We start from the raw sequence: 25,885 nt of genomic DNA, 5'->3' as shown, positions 1-25,885 counted from the left end.
AACCATTAGAAGTCGAATCAGGCGGTACCACATAAGATTTAACAAAAGAACATCCCGGTCAAAGCCTTAATTAAATTCATACCTTATTTCCCCGATAAGTGCAAGTTGTGGGTTAACTCTGTTTTGCATTAACGCCATCTGTTTATAATTGTAGACAGTGTTCGTCCAGCGCGGGTACGAAATTCTTCCAGAATCAAATGACATGTTTAACTCTCTCGATGCTGAGTTTCATGTATTAAAACTGCCTTCTTATTATAAACGTATTCTGTATTTCATCGCAGATGATATTTATAACAGTCTTCCTGATCGTAAAATTAAAGTTGTGACTCTACAATGAAAGTGTTAATAAAACTACCTTATGACTTGCATGTTGTTTGCTCCTTGAAGAAGCCGGAAGTCTCCAGAACAACATTGGGCTTCTGTTCAGTATATTTCGATGTCGATTCTTGCCTACGGCAAATGTTTTTATACTTCGTAAGGACGTGATATTTCCTTATCACCGTTGACAGCTCCCAGAAATTCAGTCGCCGTTTCTAAAGCTTTGAATCGGACAGTTTGGTGCGCATTCTTTACAGAAGTACAGTCCACAGATCAGGAGAAAATCCCTGCTAGGAATTCGATATACGCGCATGCGCAAGATTTCGCGGTTAGTGACGACCCATCCTAAAAGCATTCGTTCCACAACCACTGAACGAACAACAGACGACAGGCTTTCATGTGTTCTGATGGGTACAGCTTTAAGATTACCTCACAGAGGCACAGTGATTTAATCTAGAATATTATCTTCACCACTGTGATAATTTTGAATATCTCGATATGTAAGTATCATTTCGAAGTGCTGATAAAATATGGTGGAAAATCAGTGTCGTCATTAATACTAAATAGGTGGATACAGAGAACGCAATACATGATTGACAGGAACACGAAAGATGATCTTCCTGTTATGATAACTCTATCGTCTATTGATAATTTAGCGGTTTCTCTCTCCTTTCATGTCAAAACCGTTCAGGAAGCTCTGCTCTAAGGGCTCTCGGTAACCCTGGTCTGAATCCGATGCATGAGATGTCATCTTGAAGACACTGTTGTTCAAATGGGCGCCAAGGATGCTTATTTCTTACCCTCTGTTCCAAGGTCGAGAAGTCTCACATTTCTGTTTGTTTTTACTGCGAACTGGGGATGTTACATAATATTTGTATTGTTTCGATCCTTTTTTATATATTTTGGTCTATTTCTTACGTGTCCTTCGATTTTAGGAAAATTATTATCCTTTCTATTATTTATTATGTTCTCTAAGGAGAGTAGGTGTAGAAGGTAAATTGTAAAAATTTTAAGAGTTTTATAGGCATTATCGATTTTAAAGCTATCAAAATCCAGAAACATCGTAGAGCAAGGATTTATAATGCCACAGCCTTAATGACACTTTTGTATGGATTGGAGAATTAGATTTTAAAAAATAAATAAAACGAAAATTACAGCCTCTGAAACGGAATTCATGAGAAGGAAAGGTGACATTGACTTGAGTATATCATAAAGGAAACGAAGACATTAAAATAAATAAAGACAGAAAATATTTTTTAAATATAAATTCAACATTTTGACAGAAAAAATAGACTTCCCAAATTATTGAAACATTAGAACCCACGTGAATTATGAAAACAATGACGGACATTTATGGACTGGTGAGTCGGACCGATTTAACAAGTGACCTAACTTCATGATCGCTACATAGTTAGTTTATTTAGTGTTCTGTGTGACGACAGGTCCATATGAACAGGATCCTTCCATCCTTTTCTCTTCTCGGACTGGGACCTGTTCATATACGTTCTTGGCAGATGATCCAGAAGTGGTTTGCCATTGCCTTCTTCTGTGTGTGAATGGAGTAATTGTTGGGATGCCACGGAGGAAAACTCCGTGTTGCCTAGACCACCGCCTCGCCCAACACAAGTTATAAATTCGAACCCGAGACCCCAGGATTACAAGGCCAGCGTTCTAACCGCTAGACCACCTCATCTTATTATTATTTAGTGTTCTGTCTGACGACAGGTCCATATGAACAGGATCCTTCCATCCTTTTCTCTTCTCGGACTGGGACCTGTTCATATACGTTCTTGGCAGATGATCCAGAAGTGGTTTGCCATTGCCTTCTTCTGTGTGTGAATGGAGTAATTGTTGGGATGCCACGGAGGAAAACTCCGTGTTGCCTAGACCACCGCCTCGCCCAACACAAGTTATAAATTCGAACCCGAGACCCCAGGATTACAAGGCCAGCTTTCTAACCGCTAGACCACCTCATCTTATTATTATTTAGTGTTCTGTCTGACGACAGGTCCATATGAACAGGATCCTTCCATCCTTTTCTCTTCTCGGACTGGGACCTGTTCATATACGTTCTTGGCAGATGATCCAGAAGTGGTTTGCCATTGCCTTCTTCTGTGTGTGAATGGAGTAATTGTTGGGATGCCACGGAGGAAAACTCCGTGTTGCCTAGACCACCGCCTCGCCCAACACAAGTTATAAATTCGAACCCGAGACCCCAGGATTACAAGGCCAGCGTTCTAACCGCTAGACCACCTCATCTTATTATTATTTAGTGTTCTGTCTGAGGACAGGTCCATATGAACAGCATCCTTCCATCCTTTTCTCGGACTGGGATCTGTTCATATACGTTCTTGGCAGATGATCCAGAAGTGGTTTGCCATTGCCTTCTTCTGTGTGTGAATGGAGTAATTGTTGGGATGCCACGGAGGAAAACTCCGTGTTGCCTAGACCACGGCCTTGCCCAACACAAGTTATAAATTCGAACCCGAGACCCCAGGATTACAAGGCCAGCGTTCTAACCGCTAGACCACCGTGGCTATGTTTATTCAAAAAGAGTGAGGCGTTTTTTCCTGCGTGGCAGTGCTGTGTGTTTCTGTCGTTAATAACTTTCATAATCACGTGTTGGTGGACTATTTCCGCTGTAATCGCTCCTTCAGCATGCTCTATATCGTAATTGTGCTTGCTCGAACTGCAATCACCAGACGAGCAGCTGATGTCAGCCACGTTCGCTCAGCTGACGCAACAAAAGAGGTCAACAAGGAATTTTTGTACGTCTGTGGAGGTGTGGCTTTAGACACGTACGCCATTGGTTGTTAGTAAGGCAGGCCCATCATTCGTAGACTGTTGACGTCACAGAACCAACTTTCAAAGTGTTTATTATCATTTATAAATCTTGAAGCACAAAGGTTCAATGGAGATATGTCATGTTTTATGAGGGACTAGAGTTATTGAAGTCAATTTATCCTTAACATGTGTCAAATTGTTTCAATATTGACCGTAAGGAGGAACGGAAATTCTGTAATGCATATTCCGTGTGAAGGAGCTGCATATATACACAGTCCTTTCTCTGGGAAGTATTTTGAAACTCAGCTAAAATGATTGCAGTTGTCGGTGGTCATCATCATACGATCAAAGATTGTTCTGGAAAAAAACAATGGAAAAGTTCCATGCTATTATTTGTTTGCGCTGGGCACTGTCTAATTATTCTCTGCTGGAAAATCCCTTATGAAATTCAACGAGAATTATTTATTTTGAAACGTTTTTGTTGTTCATTTCGTACTTTTATTTCCATTAAAAGCGATTATAAAAGCTGCCTAATGGTCACAGCGCTTGTAAAATAGGACATTCTATCATCTAGCATCATTACTGATAACATTGTCAGTCATACGTAACACATGAATGGAGCAGAGTCGTTGAGAAGCTGTTGGTAAGCCTACGCTCAGCTAGTCAAGAAATTCCTAGTATTTTATGAAATCCGAAATTTCATTGTCATGTTCACGAGCCACCCGATTCTGTCCCGAGTTAAATGAATGTTCTGTCGTATTCATTCTGTGTTGACATGTTAAGGAGAAGTGTGATTGTACAGGTGGCACCAGTCGTATTTGCAGATTACGCCATAAACACACAGAAAACGTAGTAAGTGTGAAATAGTACTAGCTTCTTGACGCAACCACAACATCGATTTTCATCACACATACGTCAGCAGTTAGTGATCTAACTGTTTCTTTGAATTCGAAGGAATTTGGCTCGTACATGAAGTAAGCACTCTGTTTAAGCCGTGTATCGACTGCGCGCAGCTGCCGCGCGCAGCTGTTCATGCGCGGCAAACTCGTTCGTTCGTTTATTGTTAACCCTTTGAAGCCGAAGATCGTCTGAATGTTATTTATGAATTCAGTCCGTACCGCGAAGAAAACACTACACCTCACCATTACGAAAATCAGCTGGTTAACCCTTTGAAGCCGAAGATCGTCTGAATATTATTTACGAATCCAGACCGTACCGCGAAGAAAACACTTCACTTAACCATTAGAAGTCGAATCAGGCGGTACCACATAAGATTTAACAAAAGAACATCCCGGTCAAAGCCTTAAAACCGTGTTCGTGGTTACCAACATCGAGCGCGGCAGCCGTGTTCGGCTGTGATCGACGCTGTTCGGCAGTTCTCGCAAGATCACCACGAATACAGCACGTGCAACGGCTGCCTTTATGTTGATGTTCAACATTTTGGAAGAAAATAAGAAAACCGAAACGAAAAGTGCGTTGGTGGATTAAGGAATTGTATCGTCAGCGAATGCAATATGCAAATATGACATTTGAATTAGTGGAGGATACAGTTAAAAAATTTTACTCGAACGTCATTATCGGATTTCGAACACATAACCTCATTGATCGAGCGAAGAGTTTACTTTTGTTATGGTAATTAACAATTTTTGAATTCTACAACACCTCTTTAGATTTATAAATCTGTATGAGAGCTACACACTTTTCATTCTCCATTTTTGCTACGACGGAAGACCGTCTCAACTGAGAGAACACAGCACACTGAAATCCCTTTGCCGCGGGACAAAGAACCGCTCCGATTTGGCTCGACGCGCGGCACGTTCGAGAGCGGCATTGTTCGTTCTGCCACGCGCGGCAACATGGTATCGACTTTGCGTGGCAAAGCGACGAATATTTATTTCCTTATGCAATTTATTCCAAGAATGCATTAGCGCATTAAAACTGTCTTATCAGGAAAGATAAGGATTTCCGATATCAACGAATTTCAACATCCGTTTGTGCGCGAAGTAAGACCACTTTTGCCGAATTATAAATCGCGGAATAATCGAGTGGCTCCGCCCAAGATAACCTTGCCTTTAGAAATGTGTTTCTTATTTTTTATTTCATTCTTAAGAATCTCACGGTCAACCAGTCGTATCCTAAAATGAAACAATTCAAATGCCCTTTTATTCTCGTTGATTAAGCTGTCAGTCTGATTGCAGGTGATAACTCTGTCTGCCACGAAAGCAATACTGAGTTCATTAACTCAGACAATAATTATTGTACCGCCTGACTCTATGAAGTTGTGTTTCCGCATTTCAGTTCATCTATTGAGTGTCAGTATTTCCTCAGAATAAATAACATGATTGAAATACAAGACGATTTTTTAAATTTTAGCAAAAATTTTTTCATAACAAATTAGGTCATATTTCGCTATTTTTGAGGAATATTTTCATGCGAAACTTACACCCGAGAAGGGAGGTGGATTGAATAACAGCAACATCTGAAGGAAAGACCCCCACTCGGAAGACCTAGACGTAGATGGGAATAACATGGATCGTGATGAAATAATGTTGGAAATGGATTTTTGTCCCTCGGGATATGGGGCGGTGGCGAGCTCTTCTGATGACGGTTATACCTTGCTGTTTCATCAGAGGCGGGGAATTTCATGAACACTGAAGCGTAGTGCGTGCCACTCAAGGCCATTCTGCACCGTGCAGTTTGAACCTTGGTCGCGCGCGGAAAATGCCACAGATTTGTTTCATCTTCAGAGCCATCTCTGAAGTATTGCGAGAACTACGTTGTCTGGCTCTTCGATGCCTTCTTCCCAACAACAACGGTATTAGTTCGAGGCGATTGCCATTTGGTAATCACGGAAGTGGACTTTATTAACAATCGGCTGTGGTTAGGTTAGGTTAGGTTAGGTTTATGTTCTGCCGCACTTTATATGAATTTCACCCAACGGTGATATGAGTATTTTTTTTCTATATACTTGCCAGTTTTCATGAACTACGTTATGATTGTCATGTCGTGTTTAAGAAGATCTGTGATACAGGCGAAGTCTTGGTTTAACTGTCGTCAGAAAATTTTAGCCGGAGTTCAATAGGTGAAATCTAGGTTTATTGTAGTCGGGGCGAATCTGTGCGCTCGAGGCCCGTTAATAATAAATGGCAAGGAGATCAGAGGGGTATTAGATAAGGGAGCATATACTATCCATTCTGTAAATATTTGTCCCAGTGGCTCGCTGTCTCAGTTCCTATGCCAGTAATGTCCTTGGTTTACGTAGTATATCCGTTTATTTTCCTTATATCCGCAAGCTAGTCGAAACACCTGACTATAGCAACTGTCTCGTCAGACAAGTCTGAAAATATTGAACGTTAATATATAAAGAGTAAATTAAAGAAATGGCATCTGTATTCTTACCTTTTAATTGTTAGATCTCGTTGACAGTTTCTTGATATCAGGAAGACTGTGTCCAGATCTCGACACCCGTACAAACTACACACTTACGGATCATGATATATGTAGCAAATAAGTCAATGGTGTCGCTTAAATACTCAGGTAAAAGTAACTCCATCAACCTGGTGTCCTAGAGAAAATACCGTTCGGTACTCCATATCCCGTAATTTTATTCGAAGCTGTGAACAGTGCTTCAAAATTTTAATTAAACTTTTCCCGTCAATTTTGATATATTTTATCGGTGAAACAACGCTAGGTTTCTGAAGCCTGGTACCCTGTGTGTCTCGCACTGTACAGCACAAATCTAATTAGCCCACTGATTGCATATTTAGGTCCAAAAATGTTTATTTACGACAGCGTTTCTGAATTATTTTCAGACGACGTACCCCACGGTCTCAGAATGAAGGACTGAACACACTGATGGTCCTGGTACAGCCTAAATATTGAAATCGACCATTATAGACGCGTATTGTCTGTTAATATGTTTTCAGAGATAACAAGTCCACGACCTATCCAATACAGGAGAAACGAAGAGGTCAGTGTCCACATTACGAGAACACTTCATCTAATACTGTTTTGACATGGCGATCAGACGTGTCTCACATGATACGCTTTGTATCTAAATTGTTTATACAGCTATCGCTTCTAAATGAGGTCTCTGGCGCAGTTTTCGATAATCTTTTTGCAAATAATTTTGTATTGGTGTATATTTCATCTGTTATTTGCAGGAAGTAAGTTTATATGACCGCCTCTCAGAAGCTGTGGAACGAATTTGGATAAAATTTATTTTCGCGGGGTCTACACCGATATTAGAACATTGAATTGGACTTATTAATGTTGGTAAAATTTAAATCCGACTTCACATGAGGAGCAAATGTAGTTTTATGAATTTATTCGATGGATACTTATCGTACAAAATTGGCACGTGACATAACATATAAAGTTCATTGAGCTCTGTACTTTCAACATTTGAACATCTGGATATATTGACAACTATATAAGTTCAAATCCAGTTATGAGTAATAAATTATTGCATCACAATTACTGCTTCTGTATTTCATATTTATTTATTTAGTGTTCTGTCTGACGACAGGTCCATATGAACAGGATCCTTCCATCCTTTTCTCTTCTCGGACTGGGACCTGTTCATATACGTTCTTGGCAGATGATCCAGAAGTGGTTTGCCATTGCCTTCTTCTGTGTGTGAATGGAGTAATTGTTGGGATGCCACGGAGGAAAACTCCGTGTTGCCTAGACCACGGCCTTGCCCAACACAAGTTATAAATTCGAACCCGAGACCCCAGGATTACAAGGCCAGCCTTCTAACCGCTAGACCACCTCATCTTATTATTATTTAGTGTTCTGTCTGACGACAGGTCCATATGAACAGGATCCTTCCATCCTTTTCTCTTCTCGGACTGGGACCTGTTCATATACGTTCTTGGCAGATGATCCAGAAGTGGTTTGCCATTGCCTTCTTCTTTGTGTGAATGGAGTAATTGTTGGGATGCCACGGAGGAAAACTCCGTGTTGCCTAGACCACGGCCTTGCCCAACACAAGTTATAAATTCGAACCCGAGACCCCAGGATTACAAGGCCAGCTGGGGATGAGTGGATTTGAAGGAAACGATGATTCCAGTTCTAAAATGCTCCTTGTTCCGGGACAAAATCACCACAGCGGTCAAAGTTCATTGCTGATAATAAGGTCATTTGCGTCACAGAACAAACTTCCTTGTGACAAAGATTATTTTCTTAAATTATGCATCTTACCATATTATAATACGAAGCGTGTTTTTGTGTGTTCTGTGCAAAGTTTGCATAAAATTGACGCGTAATCTGGAGGTCATAACTATACATTAATATGTTTCATCTCCAAAACCGCTGTACAGTCTTCGATGTTTCTCTCAATCCTTCACCCAACTTCACCGAGCTCATATTTACTGGGCGTATGAAGTTTCTGTATTATACGCTCATCTTTTTAAGGGTCTACAAGATGAGACCTTATTTACATTATTTCAGGCTGGGCAGTAGATTTTGGACAGGGGCATGTATTTATACGCCTCGGACTCACCCAGTTTACAAGGAATAAAGAAATCTGTGTGTGAGATCTTGTTTTGTGAAGCTTCACGTCCTTCCATGTTTAATATATTCCTTCATGGTGTAGTGCAGGGGTGGCCAACCCGCGGGCCGCATGTGGCCCGCCTTGAACATTTTTCCGGCCCGCGAGATTCATCACACTTTTACAAAATATATTTATTTTATAATGGCCAAAGTAGTGAAAATCAATGTATTAAAAAATACATTATTTGTGCATCCATATATTCAAAAATTATATTTATATATTTTTTATATTTAATTTTTAGTGCTATATATTTCTTTACAATGTACGCTTAGTATCATTATTATTATATTATCTATGTTTACATGTAAGAATAATAGTAAACACAATAATAATAACTCATTATGTTTCAATTTTTCACTCCAAAAAAATGTCTATAGTGTATCTAAATCTAATATGGGGATATATAATTTTATATGTGGCCCGCGGAGTTATGATGCATTTCCAAAGTGGCCCGAAAGATCATTTGGGTTGGCCACCCCTGGTGTAGTGCATAATCGCGCAGACATCATTGTTTTTATGTTTACTTTGAATTCCAGTCGATATGGAATTTTATATCGAAGACGTGCGTATCGATTCGAATTGTTTTATACATTTTATTAATTTGTCTTTATTTATTTTGGGGTTATTTAACGACGATGTCAGTAGCTCGTCTTATCGGTTTAGATAATTTTTAAATTGACAAGTACCTAATACTAATCAGCCTTAAACACTGTGAACTATCTTTATTTATGTTACGAATTGTCGTTTATTCCATATGAATTATAAAGTTATTTTTAATTTTAATTTAAACTTGTTAATTAGTTTAAATATTATAATTGCCTTCAACGTTGTCATATCTGTAATGTAGTGGACGGTGTTACGATTTTTTAAGTACGTAACACTAGCAATATTTTGGTACCGATAAGTTACGTGACTTGCTGAATCCAAATCGATATTGAATAGCTTTTCACTGTATTATATTTTTCGATACCAGAACTGACAGCCCTATGTTCCCCCACTACTAAGAATTGGTACTGTCTGTGCCCTTATCTTGTGTTTGAGGTAACTTGCAAATTCAGGACAACTTTCACAGTAAATTTCCATTCATTAGTGTGTCCTGCTGTATAAAGTCTTACAATCTCTCTGTTCCATGTGAAACCTTACGTATCATCCTGGCGGCAGTTGGCTGGGGTCCCCACCCTGTGAAATTCCATGTGACTTCCACATGATAGCACATGTGAAACTGTTAGTGTTTGGGTTTTATTTTTCAGACTGTATTAAATTATGAAGTTATGATCTGGTTTGGAAGGTAAAAGCTGTAAGTACAACATAGTGCAGCACATAACAGAAACAGTAGTTTAAGGTATGGTCAAATTTATCCTCGAACCCCATTTGATTCCCATATTCTGTGTTGGTGCTGAACTGAGTCGTGTCTGCTGTGCTATCCTAACCCAGTCAGAGCTATCCGAGATCGTGTAGTTTCGGAGGAAATTGCCATGGATTAATTTTAGGTGCTATTATGACAGTTCCTTGGAGGGATTGAATAAAACCACGAAAAACTGTAATCAGGATAGCCATTTCACACTAGGAATTAATAATTGTTTAATTTTAACCGTCAAATCACAATAAAATATTTTATTAAATATTAAAACATTAAAATATTATTACTACAATTAACATTTAAATGTTAATAAAATATTTTATTGTGATTTGACGGTTAAAATTAAACAATTATAATTCATCACAATATGACGCAACATTATCATCTCTAGGAATTAATGTTAAAGCCCTGCATCCAGGAAGTTGCTCTAGATTTGTATTTGAAAGATATTTTGATAGAATCTAAGCTGATTTTCTAGGTGTTCTGAATGGGATCCTTTTCTACAGGTTAGTACGTGGATAATACTTACGACTGCCCCATTAGATGCTTGAATGCGTGGTATTTTTGTTTTCTGGAATGGCGTCCTAACCTCAAATCATCTGATTTTGTTCAACAGATGCTTGCCTGAGATGTCAGGCTGAGAGCAAACAGGACTCGCGCTATGGGCGTCAGGACTGTGTGGTGGTTTGGGGTGAGTGTAACCACTCATTCCATTACTGTTGTATGTCGCTGTGGGTCAAACAGAACAACCGATGCCCCCTGTGTCAGCAAGAGTGGTCTATTCAGCGTATGGGCAAGTAACCCGTGTTATCTGGAGGTCAGCTTCCAAGTTCAGAAGAATTCACGAAGTCAAGTTTCTTTATTTGTTTAACATGTTATTGAAACCAATAAAATAGACTATTTTTATAATTAAAATGTATAAATGTATACTTTAATGGTAGATTTCACAACACTTAATTTAACGTACCTGTAATTCTTGGTCACATTAAACGATATTTAACTAGTTTTGAGCTTCAAATTTTGATTAATTTCCCCCCCCCCCCCCGAAACAAAACGCTCTTTTCTGACTTAACAAAACTATTTCGAAGCCAATTAATCAGAAATGATGACAGTATCTGATGAATTTTGGAAAAAAATAAAAATGATTCCAACACGACAACCAATTATTGCCTGAAGATGGTAGTGAAACCATTTTGTCAGATATTGAATTTCTTAGGCATTTCAGTCACGTATTGCACAAATATTGATATTATGATCTATGTTATGTTCAGTTCGGTCATGAAAATGCACACCAAACTGTAGAATGTAATGAACACAAAAATTAATTTTTAAGTTCGAGGAACCATTGCACCTGATATATGTAACTGTTTCTTGTCATTTTGTTATGAAACGTGTGTGAATTATTGTAATATGTAACAAGCTAATAGCTGAAATATATTGTATTACATTATAAATAAGTACGATTTATATATTGATCAAATTAACTTTGATGGTCACTTTCTGCAAATTATTGAAATTTATATCAAATCTAAAACTTCTTGACGATGGTGAAGAGTCAATTGAATACAAATTTTCTTGGATATTATCCATCGTCTAGTAAATATAAAACGTAAAAGATAATTTTTATTCTATTGAAATTTAGTTAAAGGCAATGTCCTACGTGAGCGATAAGGAGCGAGCTGTGTAATTTATTTTTCTTATAAGTGTGTTACATAATACTGAAGGACTGTGTGAAGGTATTTTATAGAATACATCAAGTTTTTTGTTACCATGGACTTCGTCACACCTTGATTTGTGTGTTTTGAAAATGGCGTATCATATACTATACAACAGTACCCATATAACCACGCAGATATGTTTCATGCAATATTGATTTGCGTGCAAATATTTTCTTCAGAAAATTGTAAACAATATTGTTGCACGTTTTGTTTTCGTTTAGGTACAAGAGCGTTGGATTTTTTGTTTACCTGGCAGTGTTGAAAATATAAGTTAACGTATTTTTGAAATTCTTTTAGACACCTCATTTTATAAAAGTCATTATGAATATTTTATTGTTCAGATGTGATGTAACCTTATTAAAATGTTCCGATTATCTTAGAAACCACGTAGAGTGACAAAGTTTGGAAAGCCACGTACAGATAAAGGTTTGAATTCCCAGATGCAACAACCGTACTGCTGTCTGTAAAATCTGGACTCCTGAAGCATCTGAGGCCCTCGTGACGCATTAGAAATCTCACTTGATCCGGATATCGGCAGTCGTCCTCTGAAACGGAATAAACACAATTCTGGTCAGAGTCCTTATAATTAATAAACTTAGTTTACGAAACTGACATTTATTTTAAAGTCCCAATACAAACACTTGGTATTAACTTCACGTGCTTATAAATCAGATCATCTCTGTTTAAAAGGAGGTTTGTCTAAATATAAGATAGCTAATAAATTATTTTAAAATGGCAATGACAAACCAGAATTACTTTCACGAAGAAGATATATTAAATTAAGAGAATGTTTTCTACGATCCAGGCGAGAATATTTTATCTAAAAAAGTCTGTCTCAAAACTTCTTAAAACATCATTAAAAGACTGATATTTGTAAAGGTATTTTAATGTATTTATTTGGAGGCAGAAACCAAAATTTTGTTTATTTTGTGTTATAATTGGTTATGATTGATATATTAGTAGCTGCAGAGTGTAATGTTATCTGTATTACATATGTCGAAACCAAGTTGAACCCACCCTCACATGACCGCATTTACCTTGCCATAAATAAGTGAACGCACTCTGAAACAATTGACTGCCACAGAGCGGTGTCGTGTTTCAGTTGTTTTTGTTTGGAGCGATGACATGCAGATAGCGCCACGTTATATGGGGAAGAATGGGGGTTGTTTAACAGATTTTAGCCGGACTCGCGTAGTTTTATGTGCAGTGTACAAATAATACGTGATTTCACTTTTGTATCCCAGCCCACAGTGACAAAATGGCAGTGTGACTAATCAGGTTTGTTTATTTTCGGGACAACAGTGTGAACATGTAGGGTTAGTCTTAAAATGTCTCCGCCTCATACTTAAAACAAATGACATCTGCGTGACTACGAATCGATCTCTCGCTGATAAGTATTGGTCTGATATTTCCGTGTAACCAAATTACGTGAACACAAAATTCGATGTTGTTGTTTGTTGATAAGTGTTGTGTAGTGTGTGGAAATGGTGAAGATTTTCAATTGGTGCATAAAGTGATACTCATTTCTTCCGGAGAAACAGAATGATGGCTTATTCCAGAGTTCTTCATACTGGCTGGGGTGTCGATGGTGAGTACAGAAAACATCACTTTTCTCAAATCATTCATCATGTGTGGTATGGATTAACATGCAGTTCCGTGTGCCCGCGTATTTGCAATTCCTACCTAAGAGGTTATGTATACACGATCAGTTAAAAAAATGTGCAAATTAACTTGTGACGTCATAACTTCGGTAGAAAGATTGGGGAAACATGTCAGAAGGTTGATTTTATTTAAAACTGAGTAAAACAGCTGTCATGTCCTCAGTACAGCTCGCAGTAAGTAACTGATCGTGTATTGGGGGAAGCTTTTCCCCACCTTCAACAGGCAGGAACGAATGAAGAATGCACAGTTTATTAACAACAGCGACTCTTTGCTCAAAAAGTTTTCCAGAACACCTGAATTCTGTTGTTGTGGAATTGTGCGTACCTGCACACCGCGTCAAGGTTCTTGTTACTGTGACGGTCAGGTACGCTGGTGGACATTGGTAGGGGTAACCAGCGCAAGGAGAGGGGATCTTGAGAACCGCCTCTTCAAGGTCCTTCACCTCGATACAGTTCGTCCCGATACTTCCCTGGTCACGCGACACGCACGTGCGTAGATTTCCGTGACCACTTCCCTGAAACTGAATATTACTTTTGTGTGAATACGAAGGGTCATGGTCGTCTGGGTTGTTCCTCAGTGTGGCTTAGTAGGTGGATGGCATTGTTTCGGAGGAACGTTCTGCTTACATCTTCAGATATGTATGTTCTTCCGAAACGTTGGTCACACAATTCCACGCAGCATCACAACCCAGAAGACCCCAATATCGACATCTTGGGATTTGCCAGATAGTTTGTCGACGAAAAGGGACCGAAGTTACGTGTTCGTAAACGACAGACGTTGTGTGTAACGTGGAAGGAGTTACTACCTTCAGTCTGACTTCCTCTGTGTTTTCGAGGAAGAGCGAGTGTATGCGGTACTTGGTGGGGAAGCCAGGTGTGACGTAGCCTTCGAATCCCGTTCGTGTATCCTGATTTTTATCGTCGTCGCAGTAGGCGCCCGTTATCCTCCCGGGAACTGAAATTAGATGAATAAAATATAAGTGACCGAGTCTGAATCTTCGTACAAAAATACTGGTCAGCTCTATTTCTTCTATATTGCACAGTTTAGACATTTTTTTCTGTATTTACAAATGTAGACTATTATTTTTATAAGTAGTCTTAAAAAATAAACCAATTAACACTCTTTGTATTTTCTTTGAGGAAAGAAAATAATTATTAAATGTTATTTAGATGCTTGATATTTTAATTATACACCGTAGTATCGGAAAATGTTGAAATAAGATATGTAATCAATCCTCTCTCCCATTTTAAATGAACTTACCTGTCGAGATACTGCTGATGATTTTTGAAACCACCGTTTCAACCTTACTATCTGGAGAAGCAGTTGCCACGTCAGGATAAGAAGGGTCGATCATCGACAGTTCTTTGAAACGATAATGGTTGACTTCTGATGCCAGATAAACGAATCTCACGTCTGAAAAATACGAATAATTTATTTGAAGTTTTATGTGATTAGTGTGGGCTATGATATTGTAGGTAATGTGTTAATTACATTTGAAAACTAAAACAAGAAATTTTTGCCTTTATACTTGGCTTGTTTAACGACGCTTTCAGTAGTTCAGACTATACAGGGTGATTCAAAAAGGACTTAACAACTTTGAAAGTGTATAGAAATTTATTCAGAAGGCTTACAGAATCGGTTGAGGTGTCATTTTGTAGCAAAACAAATCAAGTTTTACCTCAAACAGTAATTTTGGTTCGATGTGATTGCCATTGGTGATACTGCAGACATCCCACCTGAAATCAATTTCTTGCCAAACACGATCCAACATATCCGGTGTCACTTCTGCAACTGCGGCGGTGATTCGAGCTTAATTGGCAGGTAAGGGTGGAACATACACACGATCTTTAATGAAACCCCATAAGAAAAAATCGAGAGGTGTCAAATCTGGAGAACGAGGTGGCCATGCTATCGACCCTGTTCGACCAACCCACCGACCTGGGAAACTGTTATTGAGGAAATCCCGGACTTCTGTGAGGTGGTGCGCCGTCTTGCTGGAAGTGAATGCGTCCTTCTTGGTCATCTTCGTCTAACTGTGGCGTGAGAAAATTTTCGAGCCATTTTCAAATGCACTGCCGCTTGAGCTCGCGGTGACGGAATTCGGTACTACAGCACAACGTGAGTCAAACTTTAATTGTTTTGCTACAAAATGACACCTCAACCGATTCTGTAAGCCTTCTGAATAAATTTCTATACACTTTCAAAGTTGTAAAGTCCTTTTTGAATCACCTTGGTATAGCGTCGAATGATAGAATGATCAATGAATTGGAAGGAAGAGGTCTGACTTAATTTAAGGTCTTAGGTAAACGACGAGAAACGTCAAGAGAACCGATCTCTGGGCTGGGTCAAATCCTAACCTCTCGAGTGGCAATAGGACATTCTGCCTAAACGTGCGTGAACGTAGTTACAGACGTATTTTTGGACGTAGAAGGTGAATTGGCTAGTGAAGACGGAACCTACGCCGTAAAGTACACAGACGTAATACATTTAGCTTCGGTGGAAAAGCGTGTTACCTGGATTTTGTTGCTTGAACGTGGATATTATTTCGGAGCTTTCCGTGTAATCGCGGTCACTGATTGTGGCTGTGTAGCCAAGTACGAGGATCACGTGACTGGAGCCACCGATGACGTTTGTTGTTCTCTCGTCTTGTAGTCGCCCAGCTAAGTAATTGCTGAACGTGGCCAGTGAGAGTTTCAGATCCAGGCTTCTTGGCCCTGGAGAACATTGCATCAGTTAAATACGATTCTTTCACCAAATATTTTTTAATATCAAGGACTTTGCAAGAACGTGGCAGGTCATGACCAAGTGTCCTTTATCACACACAGTGATAGATTTTTCTCAGTTGCGTCTTGTGATAACAGTGGGTATTTAAAATGTTCGTGCCTTTACAAGATAACGTGTTGAGGACAGAACTCATAAAGCGTACTTTTCTAATGCATACGTCAGTAGCTATTACAAATCTTATGCCTTCAATTCTTTACTTTAAATACTACTAAGTTTGTAGTTCTGAAAGAGGGAGCCAGAAATAAATCCGAAATACTATTACACTAACAGCCACGGTGGTCTAGCGGTTAGAACGCTGGCCTTGTAATCCTGGGGTCTCGGGTTCGAAATTAAAACTTGTGTTGGGCAAGGCCGTGGTCTAGGCAACACGGAGTTTTCCTCCGTGGCATCCCAACAATTACTCCATTCACACACAGAAGAAGGCAATGGCAAACCACTTCTGGATCATCTGCCAAGAACGTATACGAACAGGTCCCAGTCCGAGAAGAGAAAAGGATGGAAGGATCCTGTTCATATGGACCTTTCGTCAGACAGAACACTAAATAATAATAAGATGAGGTGGTCTAGCGGTTAGAACGCTGGCCTTGTAATCCTGGGGTCTCGGGTTCGAATTTATAACTTGTGTTGGGCAAGGCCGTGGTCTAGGCAACACGGAGTTTTCCTCCGTGGCATCCCAACAATTACTCCATTCACACACAGAAGAAGGCAATGGCAAACCACTTCTGGATCATCTGCCAAGAACGTATATGAACAGGTCCCAGTCCGAGAAGAGAAAAGGATGGAAGGATCCTGTTCATATGGACCTGTCGTCAGACAGAACACTAAATAATAATAATAATAACTATTACACTGTAATTGAACGTCATGCCAGTCTTTGCATAGTCTGTAGCACTAGGCTTACATGTTACCGCAGAGGAGTTGGCTGTGCTATTTCGAAGCTTAAATAAGTCCGAGGCAGCGCGTGTTTCTCGGAGAATCCACGACCCGTCCTCCCCGTTGATAACTGCCATGCTGCTCCCATAATGTGATACATCGGCCTCGTGTGCCAGGTGTCTGAAAATGAGAACAGCGATGATGTAATTTTCACCTCGATTCTCGGATCCTGAAGTCAACAGAATTTCGCGTCTTCAAAGGGTTAATGATAGTGTCTCAAACCATATACATGTTTCGCCTACGAAATTACTCGGTAGATTTCGATGAGAATTCCACGTTTAAAGATGACGAGCGAGCGAATTTCAGTCCATTATGTGTTGACGTAAGACCTGTAGACTATATCAAATCTAAAAGTTCTTGACGATGGTGAAGAGTCATTTGAATAAAAATTTTCTTGGATATTATCCATCGCCTAGTAAATAAAATATAATACGTAAAACGACGTTTCGGAGATGGGGCTCTATCTATCTACGGCCAGTGTAGCAGAATAAAATTACGTATCATCTTAGACATTTCAAGGGAAGGTTCTAAATGTGGAGGATGGAACCCTTAAAGTAGGTGTTCTCAACCCACGGACCGCATGAGGCCCGCGTACACTTTTCTATACTGTGTCACCTTGTGTGAGTATGCCGAAATATATTTACCTGGTATCAGAAAACTGTCTGGCCTTTTTAAGGCTGCCCCCCCCCCCCAAAAAAATACTTTGCTTATTTATCCTGAAAATGGCAACTGTAATGTTTGTCGAAGCGATGGATAATTTCAACATTCTATGCCAGCAATCCAGCCGCGAAAAACAAAGGAGAGAAATTTGATGTTTCAGTAAATTGTCGTATAACTTTGCGGTTCGCGAGAAGAAAAGAAAGGACGAATGTAGCCCAGCTCTGGAAAGGGCCTGAGAACCCCTGATTTCGGCCCTGCTGGGCAGTTAATTTGCCGCTGTGAGTTGAGAAGTTGGCAGTCACATAACCACTCACGCCAGGACTCGAGTGGCTTCGTACGTTGTCCAGGTGCCGTCCAGGATCACGTTGAGGTGGACTCTCGTGGGCGGCGACTGGTCGTCACAGCGGATGCCCCCCAAGAGAGTGGCTGGAACAACGGGTGGAATACGAGTACATTGACTCAAGTAATAGAGATCGACAGTCGATAGTTGCTCAGACACTCAAGAAATTCCCTGTTTTAATGGAAACATTTTTATTAACATGTAATAAGCCTGTCGTGCAGATAAAACATGATAAAATTATTCCAACCCTTAGCAGTTTTCTGCGATTTTGTAGGCTACGTGAACATAAAAACTAAATAATATATTTCTATGAGATGATAATGTTACGTCATATTGTGTTGAATATATACTTGTTCAATTTTTATCAGTCTAATAACAATAAAATATTATTATTAAATATTAAAATATTATTACAATTAACATTTAAATATATTAAAATGATGCTCTCTATCGAAATGTTCGATTTACATTATATTTCATTTTAATATATCTTAAATATTTAAATGTTAATTGTAATAATATTTTAATATTTAATAATAATATTTTATTGTTATTAGACTGATAAAAATTGAACAAGAATATATTTCTATTAAAAGCTGAGTATGGAAAGGTTTAAGCAAGTTTTAACTCCTCTTACATAGATGAATGTTGTAAGCCTGAACGGCTTTAAGGCTGAATTCCTGGATTTTCTCGTCTGAGATCTGGACGGCTTCCGGAGACTTGTAGGACAACACCCGAGCGAAGTTCGTCGTCTGCGAGAGAAAAGAGAATGGTAGGCATCGTGACCTCTCTCACCCGCATGCATGATGGGCATTAGATAAATCCAACTGAGCGTTCGTAAGGACGCTCTGTAAGCACTGATAGGTCCTGTGACTCGATTTACCTCTGTCTGCAACAAGTCGCTCGTTTCTTCGAGCTCCTTCAGTCTGGCCTGCCGCTCGCAGGCACTATACTGGGGGTCGAAGTTGACCCCGCGATGAGAGTAGTACATATCGAGCAATTGAGACAGACGCAGGCTACTCAGCTGCGTTCTCCAACTCTGCACTGCCCCTGACAGGATCAGTCCTGCAGTCCAATAAAGTAATTTATACATAATGAAGTAGTCTAATTTAAGGAATTTTCCTAGAGGGACTGAGGGAAATCATGTTAAAAACCTGTCATCCTGCATCCCCAGAATATAGAACAGAAATATACTAATCGTACCGCCAAGAAAATATATGTTAAACCCTGGGCTACGAAGCTCTCGAATGTACCAGCAGTGCGTACCATCAATGTCTCCTAGGGCTTCAGCGTCCGTCATCTGCCACAGACCCTGGTTCCTCTGGTCCATGTACCGGACACGAGGTATCTCCGTGTCGTTCCAATTGCCAGCTGGCCCGATGTACAGATTGCCCTGGAGTCGTGGTCCCTGGTACACAGCCACTTCTGCCAGGTCGCCTAGCAACGAGGAATTTTATATTGTTTAACTAGTGAAGTGTGACGTATGGAGCAGAGACTTGGACACTCAGGAAGAAGGAACAGAAATACCTGGAGAGTTTTGAAATGTGGTGTTGGAGAAGAATAGAGAAGATCAGGTGGACGGATCGAGTGACCAACGAAGAAGTATTGAGGAGAGTCAACGAGCAAAGAAACATTCACGAAGGAAAGCTAACTGGCTGGGACATATTATGAGAAGGAATGGATTACTGAGTGATATCACCGAAGGCCAGGTTGAAGGAAAGCGAGGACTGGGAAGAAGATTGATACAGCTAACCGACGACCTTAAACAAGGAAAGAAGATGACGTTCCAGGAATTAAAGCGAGAAGCCGAGAATAGGGACAACTGGAGAGCTCTGTTTGGGCAGAGCAATGAACCTGTCGTAAGACAGAACACTTAATAATAATAATAATAATAATAATAATAATAATAATAATAATAAGACAGCGAGCTCGGTCGGAGTGACAAGAAACGCGTACGTGGAATGAAAAGTGCTTACTTTACCTGCCAGAGTAGCGGCCCACGTGTTGTGTAGTTGAGCGGACGAAGACATCGTCCTGTAACGATCAAACTTCTCCAATTTGTCGGTGTCACTGGTTTCAATTGGTTCGGTCAGCAGGAGAGTTATTTGAACCTGCTGGGGCTCAAGCGCAGATGCTATCCCTGCTAACACAGCCCCGGGACCCACTGTGCCCCACTTCGAGGTATGGACCACGCCGTCTTCTACAGGACAGCGGCTCAGTTTCGCGCCCTGAAGTTTCGCCTTCTGGTAGTCAGGACCTCGAATACTGCAAACCACAAATTTATTATCCGAAAATTCATAGATCACGGATAAGAAATTTGATTTTACTGGAAGGGAGGGTGACCGCGGGCCGTAGAACCTCGAGAGGGCATTCTCTACTTGAAACATTGCTGATACGAGGTGCGATCGGAAAGTTTCAAGACTGCGCGTATAAAAACCCGTACACTTATCTCAGGTATTAAATTCATCCATCACCCTCGAAGTAGTTCCCCTGGGAGTGAACACAACGATCCCAGCGCCGCTGCCAAGCCTGGAAGCATCCCTGGAAATCTTTCTTTGTCAGCCTGTCAAGCACCATCTGCGATTCTGCCTGAATCTCTTCTATCGTCTCAAATCTCCTTCCCTTTAGCTGAATTTTCATCTTTGGGAAGAGGAAGAAGTCACACGGAGCTTAGAAAGGAAGTTGGGGTCGGTTCTTGCAAGATCTTTGAGCTCCTGACAAACGAGAAGTCAAGTCGATTCTGCTTCTGGTCCTCAGACAGGATGCGTCGCATGTGGAGTTCTTCCTTTAGAATCAGCTGACAGGTCCCATAGCCTATCCCAACAATGTCGCACAAGTCGTTGATGGTACGACGTCGATCTTCGTGAATGGCCTGCCGAATCTTCGTAACATTTTCGGGCGTTGTGCTCGAAGATGGTCGTCCAGAACGCTCGTCATCATCGACAGAGGTTCGGCCATTTTTAAAACGTGAATGCCACACAAAAGTTTGCGGACTCCCCAAATGCTTGCTTTAGCATTTCATAGGCTTCCGTAGCCGTTTTGGAGAGTCTTTGGCAAAATTTGATGCACACGCCATCCGGAAATCGCAGGAGGGTCGGTGTAATGCACTACCAAAACGCCCGTAACTAAGAAACAAATGCTAATTCGATGATGCCGGCTGGCACACTGATTCACTATGAATGTAGGCCGCACCCCCTAGCGGCAGAAGCTCGTACTACATCCGGTTCGCCCGCTATTGACACAGTCTTGAAACTTTCCGATCGCACCTCGTACAATTGGTTATTTTCATCAGTTAATTTTTGCATTCATTTGTACTGCTATCATAATACTATTTCTATGGTAAACATTTAGGCGTATTAAGGTTCGTGTTATTAATGTCTGAGCAACGTAGGAGCTGCTCGTCTCTGGCACTGAGTAAAAGACTTCTGGAAAAGGTACAAAGGATAGAACGTCTTCTCTGCATTAGACGCAGTCCTGATAATTGCGTAAAATCACACCATCGATCATTTCATGAGTAAAATTGAAAGGTTTCGAGTGCAGCATCGACAGATTTTTGTATGAGAACTCACAGCCAGTTGCCGGCTGTTGGTAACCCGTAGAGATTCAGAGGACACACATCGTCTTCGTCGCCTCGTTCCCACGGCTCCACCGTGCTGGACAGCATGAAGTGCAGTGTGCACTGTGAACACAAAGCACATAACTTCTTATTTTATTTTATTTATTTAGTGTTCTGTCTGACGACAGGTCCATATGAACAGGATCCTTCCATCCTTTTCTCTTCTCGGACTGGGACCTGTTCATATACGTTCTTGGCAGATGATCCAGAAGTGGTTTGCCATTGCCTTCTTCTGTGTGTAAATGGAGTAATTGTTGGGATGCCACGGAGGAAAACTCCGTGTTGCCTAGACCACGGCCTTGCCCAACACAAGTTATAAATTCGAACCCGAGACCCCAGGATTACAAGGCCAGCGTTCTAACCGCTAGACCACCTCATCTTATTATTATTTAGTGTTCTGTCTGACGACAGGTCCATATGAACAGGATCCTTCCATCATTTTCTCTTCTCGGACTGGGACCTGTTCATATACGTTCTTGGCAGATGATCCAGAAGTGGTTTGCCATTGCCTTCTTCTGTGTGTAAATGGAGTAATTGTTGGGATGCCACGGAGGAAAACTCCGTGTTGCCTAGACCACGGCCTTGCCCAACACAAGTTATAAATTCGAACCCGAGACCCCAGGATTACAAGGCCAGCGTTCTAACCGCTAGACCACCTCATCTTATTATTATTTAGTGTTCTGTCTGACGACAGGTCCATATGAACAGGATCCTTCCATCCTTTTCTCTTCTCGGACTGGGACCTGTTCATATACGTTCTTGGCAGATGATCCAGAAGTGGTTTGCCATTGCCTTCTTCTGTGTGTGAATGGAGTAATTGTTGGGATGCCACGGAGGAAAACTCCGTGTTGCCTAGACCACGGCCTTGCCCAACACAAGTTATAAATTCGAACCCGAGACCCCAGGATTACAAGGCCAGCGTTCTAACCGCTAGACCACCGTGGCGTTAACTTCTTATATCGGGTGGTATTTCAGACGGCGAGTATGAACATGGATGACTGTCTTATGGCCCTGATGATAGAGGTAGTTAGCACATCCGAAACATCGGTCAATATCTCGTCACCGTGAGAACCTGAAAAATCCCACCTACGTACTTAATAATTAACTTACCAGATATGTGATTGACAGACTCAGCTTAACAAGCAGTCAGGTAGTTAACTGACTAACTAACTGACTGACTAAAACAGTCTATTGTGTTATAATTGATAAACTAAACTGAATCAAGAATAGAGAGGAGTTGGTCTGCAATTCGGGTTAAATACGCACCAGTTCTTGTTTGCTGAGGCTTTCGTTGGGGAAGGTGTAGGCATTGCCCGGAATGAGCTGCTCGAACAGCACCTTGTGCTTTGAAAACTGATGTCCTGACAGCCGGAATGGAACGACTCCGGGTGATGCCGGAACACCCGGAATGCTTTCAATACCGTCCATCCGGAACCTTTAAAGAACAGACAACTTTTATAAGGTCGCCACCGCATGGTTCGTACTCCGCTTGGTATTCTGGGGGTCCCAGGTTCGATTATCATCTTTGAGACCGCCTCTCCTGATTTGTTTCATTGAGTTAACATTTAAAAGTAAGAAGTTTAATTTTTTCTAAACGAGTTAAATCAATCTCGTTTTTAGCATTTAGCCCGGTGAAAGAGGTGATGATTATTTTACCTGTGCAGTAAAGTCACTGACAAAGTCCGAAGATCGAAATATGCTCCTTTGTACAGTTCCACCTTGCGTATCAACTCGATGAGTGTTGCCATGGTCATTGGCAGTCGTTTGTTCCGTGAATAAAGATCTTCGTTCCCATAGCAATCTCTAAGCGACGCCGGAATCGTCATTCCTGTGTTCTCCTGTCCACCTGCGTGCCCTAAAATGTTACACATTACTTGCGGATTAATTTGTAGGTTATTTAACAATGGTATATCAATTACAGAGGTTAGTCAGCGATAACTATGAGTCAGTTATATGTTGACTATGTTTCGTCCGACTTGGCTCAGTCGCAAAAGTCATTGGCTGTTGCTCAGTTTCAGGCATAACTACTGCATATTCGCTGTAGCCCCTTTTCTGGGGAATCTTTTGACAGCTCAAAGCTTTTTCGATGTTTCTTAGAACTGTTTGGATGGGGTTGGGGGGGATAATGCGAGTTTCGGCCTCTCACAAAGCCCACATCTACACAGGAACAGCACCACACGGAAAAAAAGATTGGGAAAGTGTCGTCTTTGGAGTACACGAAAATTCAAAACGTGTTATTTGTGTCACACACACACGATTTAAACGTTATCTAGAGATTAGCTTGACAAGGACAATGACGTCATCATGTGAAATAGCTAATGGGTCATGGTGTCACTGTCCGATCTCACGACTTTGAGCATCCGTCACGTTGGTGTTACTGTTATTGACGATTCTGTGATGTATACTAACGCTACGATATGGAGTCACGAACTAGACGTTAAGGTATTCACATACGATAAAGCCTGAAAGAACACTTCACAACTCGGGAACATATCCATGCCTCGAATGGAAAGTGAACCGACGATCCCAGAGCTGCAGAAGCCAACATTTTGCACAGTGCCATCATTGTTATCGGCGTAGTTGATATTGTATACAAATATTCTTCTTGGAACTATCGTAACAACCTCGGTGTGCTGTTCCCATGGAATGAGAGAATAAGTTTAGTTGCCAGTCGGATCAGGACATTGTTACTCATGGCTCACCTGTAACTTCAACGCCTAACACAGCTTACCAGCCAGTAGTGATGTGAAGATCATTACCCATGTTGTCAGCTCATGGATGTTCATGTTGTTCTTTTAAACCCAGATTTGTACCGGTTTCAGTAATGAAGGACAGAAATAATAAGAAAATTGTGTTTCATTGTTCTAAAGTTAGTCACTTATTGTCTTCAGACACTTCAGTCATCACAGACTGTGGATTTTACTAAACGTGCAGTCGATTACACCCATAACCTCAGATAGTATAATCTGAGTCGACACATGAGATAAGATTAACCTGGCCAATGAAATGGTTTTTGAATTTCTTGGTACTCTCTCTTTTTGTCAATGACTTGAATAAATTCGGATGAAATGTATATGGTACTCAATTAAGGCAGTGATTGGTTCATTTGTTAGTTGTTAGCTGCACGTGACAGAATGGGCCCCACTGTTTAGTGATCTAGAATGAAACTAGACTTAAAACTGATTAATACAAAAGGTAAAACAGTGTTGTTATTATCATCATAATTGGCTCTACAGCCCACTATGAGCATTCTGCAAACTTTCACCAACTTTCAAAGTCTTTTTGACACCCGGTAGAACTCCTTGGACCAGAGATTGGCCATTAAAAAAGTTTGCCACTTTAAATTTCAGATAGATCTGTGTTCTTGAAAAAAATTTGTAAATGTAAAAAAGGTAGCTGATTTATCATTAATGTTGCAAATTGTCTGTCATAACGTACAAATTTTATCTGATAGAAGTAGAGCATATAATACGTTTATGCAGCATTGACCATGTTTTGACAAAATATGCTATAATATCTGGTTTTGATTCAAATGGTATCACTGGTATGAGGTTTAATTTTTAATATATTTTCTGTCAGTAGGTCGAAAGAAGTTTCATTTCTTCCATAACATGGTAGTAAAAGTAGTTCATACTTTGTCATTTTGGCAGGAAGTTTTAAAATTTTTGTTTCTGCCCTGCCCCTTGTTACTTAATCTTCTTACATAGTCAGGTGCTTATAAACAAAGGACAGCAGATTGTTAAGAATATGTTTGAAAGTAAATATATTGGATTGCAAGTATCACTGCCAGAATTACAGGCATTCTGAGAGCTTTGTGTTGTGCGGAACTAATAATGTCTTCGTGTAAATTGTAAATAAAAACTATTCATGTTATTTTCATAAAACCACCAGTGCCACAGTCATGTGGTTAGTACTCCTGCTTCATGTTATGAAGGTCCTAGCTTATTATCTCAGCCCAGAGACCAATTATCCTAACTGAGGATTTATATGTTTTAACTCCAGGCACATGCCTTAAATTAGGACATGACCATTCCTCAATATCCTTTCCAATTTATTAATTATTCTATTATTTGACAGTATATATAGTCTGAGATACTAACAGCATCATTAAATAATCCATAGATAAATAAAACAAACAGATAAAAACCAATGT

General features: G+C 40.3%; 2 protein-coding genes across 2 annotated transcripts in view; one reads left to right on the top strand and one right to left on the bottom strand.

Moving 5' to 3' along the window:
* Roc2 (Regulator of cullins 2) overlaps window positions 1-11,024 on the top strand; it is a 73,735-nt gene extending 62,711 nt beyond the window's left edge. Inside the window, exon 2 of the mRNA XM_087360535.1 lies at window positions 10,636-11,024. Coding sequence (XP_087216661.1) covers window positions 10,636-10,820 — 185 coding nt within the window. The 3' untranslated portion in view covers window positions 10,821-11,024. The remainder of the gene's footprint in view (window positions 1-10,635) is intronic.
* A 649-nt stretch (window positions 11,025-11,673) lies between these two features.
* LOC110840320 (uncharacterized) lies at window positions 11,674-24,790 on the bottom strand. The gene is made up of 15 exons (XM_087360370.1): window positions 24,464-24,790; window positions 23,389-23,587; window positions 22,999-23,167; window positions 21,686-21,795; window positions 20,098-20,381; window positions 19,383-19,553; window positions 19,000-19,181; window positions 18,754-18,868; window positions 18,091-18,202; window positions 17,085-17,236; window positions 15,913-16,113; window positions 14,660-14,812; window positions 14,205-14,353; window positions 13,724-13,919; window positions 11,674-12,282 (listed from the first exon to the last, which is right to left on the bottom strand). Exons 1-15 carry the CDS (start codon window positions 24,516-24,518, stop codon window positions 12,095-12,097), a joined length of 2,436 nt encoding a protein of 811 aa, XP_087216496.1. The 5' UTR covers window positions 24,519-24,790; the 3' UTR covers window positions 11,674-12,094.
* Between the last annotated feature and the right edge of the window lie 1,095 nt (window positions 24,791-25,885).

This window comes from Zootermopsis nevadensis, unplaced genomic scaffold (assembly GCF_977971745.1).
Source record: "Zootermopsis nevadensis isolate Lab colony 2312 unplaced genomic scaffold, Znev_1.0 Znev_ptg000003l, whole genome shotgun sequence".
Taxonomy (NCBI): Eukaryota; Metazoa; Arthropoda; class Insecta; order Blattodea; family Termopsidae; genus Zootermopsis; species Zootermopsis nevadensis.
Note: the sequence above shows the minus strand (reverse complement) of the source record. Positions and strands in the feature narration are given on the sequence as shown.